Source organism: Aphanomyces astaci (assembly GCF_000520075.1).
Source record: "Aphanomyces astaci strain APO3 unplaced genomic scaffold supercont1.277, whole genome shotgun sequence".
NCBI lineage: Eukaryota > Oomycota > Saprolegniomycetes > Saprolegniales > Verrucalvaceae > Aphanomyces > Aphanomyces astaci.
The window spans coordinates 1-1,477 of record NW_009798540.1 but is presented as its reverse complement, the minus strand read 5'-3'; the positions used below and the strand labels follow the sequence as shown (position 1 = coordinate 1,477).

The 1,477-nt window shown below is 56.2% G+C and overlaps 1 protein-coding gene across 1 annotated transcript; it reads left to right on the top strand.

Annotated features, from left to right (window-relative positions):
* Positions 1-28: 28 nt before the first annotated feature.
* On the top strand, positions 29-1,298 carry H257_18944 (hypothetical protein; the record flags this gene model as incomplete). Its single annotated transcript, XM_009848091.1, has 2 exons — positions 29-690; positions 759-1,298. Coding segments are annotated over 2 exons (1,200 nt in total), but the record flags the coding sequence as incomplete, so codon positions are not given.
* Between the last annotated feature and the right edge of the window lie 179 nt (positions 1,299-1,477).

Below are 1,477 nucleotides of genomic sequence, written 5' to 3'. Positions count from 1 at the left end.
GATGAACTCAGCGGCGACGGCGGTGGACATGGCAGGGGTTCTCCAAGTGGCTATCCTTCTAGCGATGAAGACAACGATCGACGTTCAGTGGAGGGCAATTCTCGGCCCGGCAACGGTGAAGGTCGTGGTGGGAGTTCGCCCAGAGGACACCCTCCAAGCGACGAAGATGAACGCGGTGGTGCCTCTGTGGGAGGACTTTCTCCGCTCACCGACGGCGGTGGACACGACAGGGGTTCTCCAAGTGTCTATCCTTCTAGTGATGAAGACAACGATCGACGTTCAGTGGAGGGCAATTCTCGGCCCGGCAACGGTGAAGGTCGTGGTGGGAGTTCGCCCAGAGGACACCCTCCAAGCGACGAAGATGAACGCGGTGGTGCCTCTGTGGGAGGACTTTCTCCGCTCGGTGACGGCGGTAGATACGACAGGGGTTCTCCAAGTGTCTATTCTTCTAGCGACGAAGACAACGATCGACGTTCAGTGGAGGGCAATTCTCCGCCCGGCAACGGCGAAGGTCGTGGCGGGAGTTCGCCCAGAGGACATCCTCCAAGCGAGGACGATGAACGCGGTGGTGCCTCTGCGGGAGGACTTTCTCCGCTCGGTGGGGGCGAAGATCGACATTCTCCGTGTGGGGAGAGCTGCGATCGTGGTGGCGATTCAGTGGAAGGACATTCTCCAAATGCCGACAGAGACGTCACCATGAACGACAAGGACAGTTGTACATCATTTTTGGCTGCGGCTTGCGACGTTCATGTGCTCAGCGACGAGGAAGAGGCCGAAATCCTTGCAGCAGCGCTATTTGCACCGATGGCTGCTGAGCACAAGAGTTTTGTGTTTGCCATGCCCCCAATGATGGTTTCCAAGAAGACGAAGCTGCCGGTTCCCCGTTTAAAGGAAGAAGTTGAAGCTCTTAGCGCAGAACTGAGTGCAAAGTACGCAAAGTTCCAGCCCAAGTTACGTTTTCGTGACGTGTATGCGAGCTTGGACGCATTCGAAGTCAAGATGCGAGCAAACGTCCAAGAAGTCGATCGTGTTGAAGAAACCAAGGAGATGGACGACTCCTTTATGGATAAACGTCGCGCTGTGTGGCAACGTTTGAACTCCCTCCCGAAGGTGTATGTGGCCGTCGACGAAATCTGCGAGTTGCCCGCGGCGGAGAAGTACGTTGGACTGGACGGCCTTTATTCCGTGCGTCCTGTTCGTGACGACGAAGTAAAGCACCACATGCAAGAAATGAAGACAAGCGGGTTTTTGGGTGTCAGCCAGGTGGTGTTGTGCACACCCGGACCGAACGGTTTCAAGTACGGGATAATTGACGGCCAACATCGCATCGTCGGTATCCAACGAATGTATGCGGAAGCGTCCAAGTCCAAGGATGTCGCAAAGGGTTGCTATGGTGCTGCGTTGGAAAGTCTTTCGCGCCCAGACAGTGATGTCCCGGGGTTTCGGGGTTTCGGGGTTTCGGGGTTTCGGGGTTTCG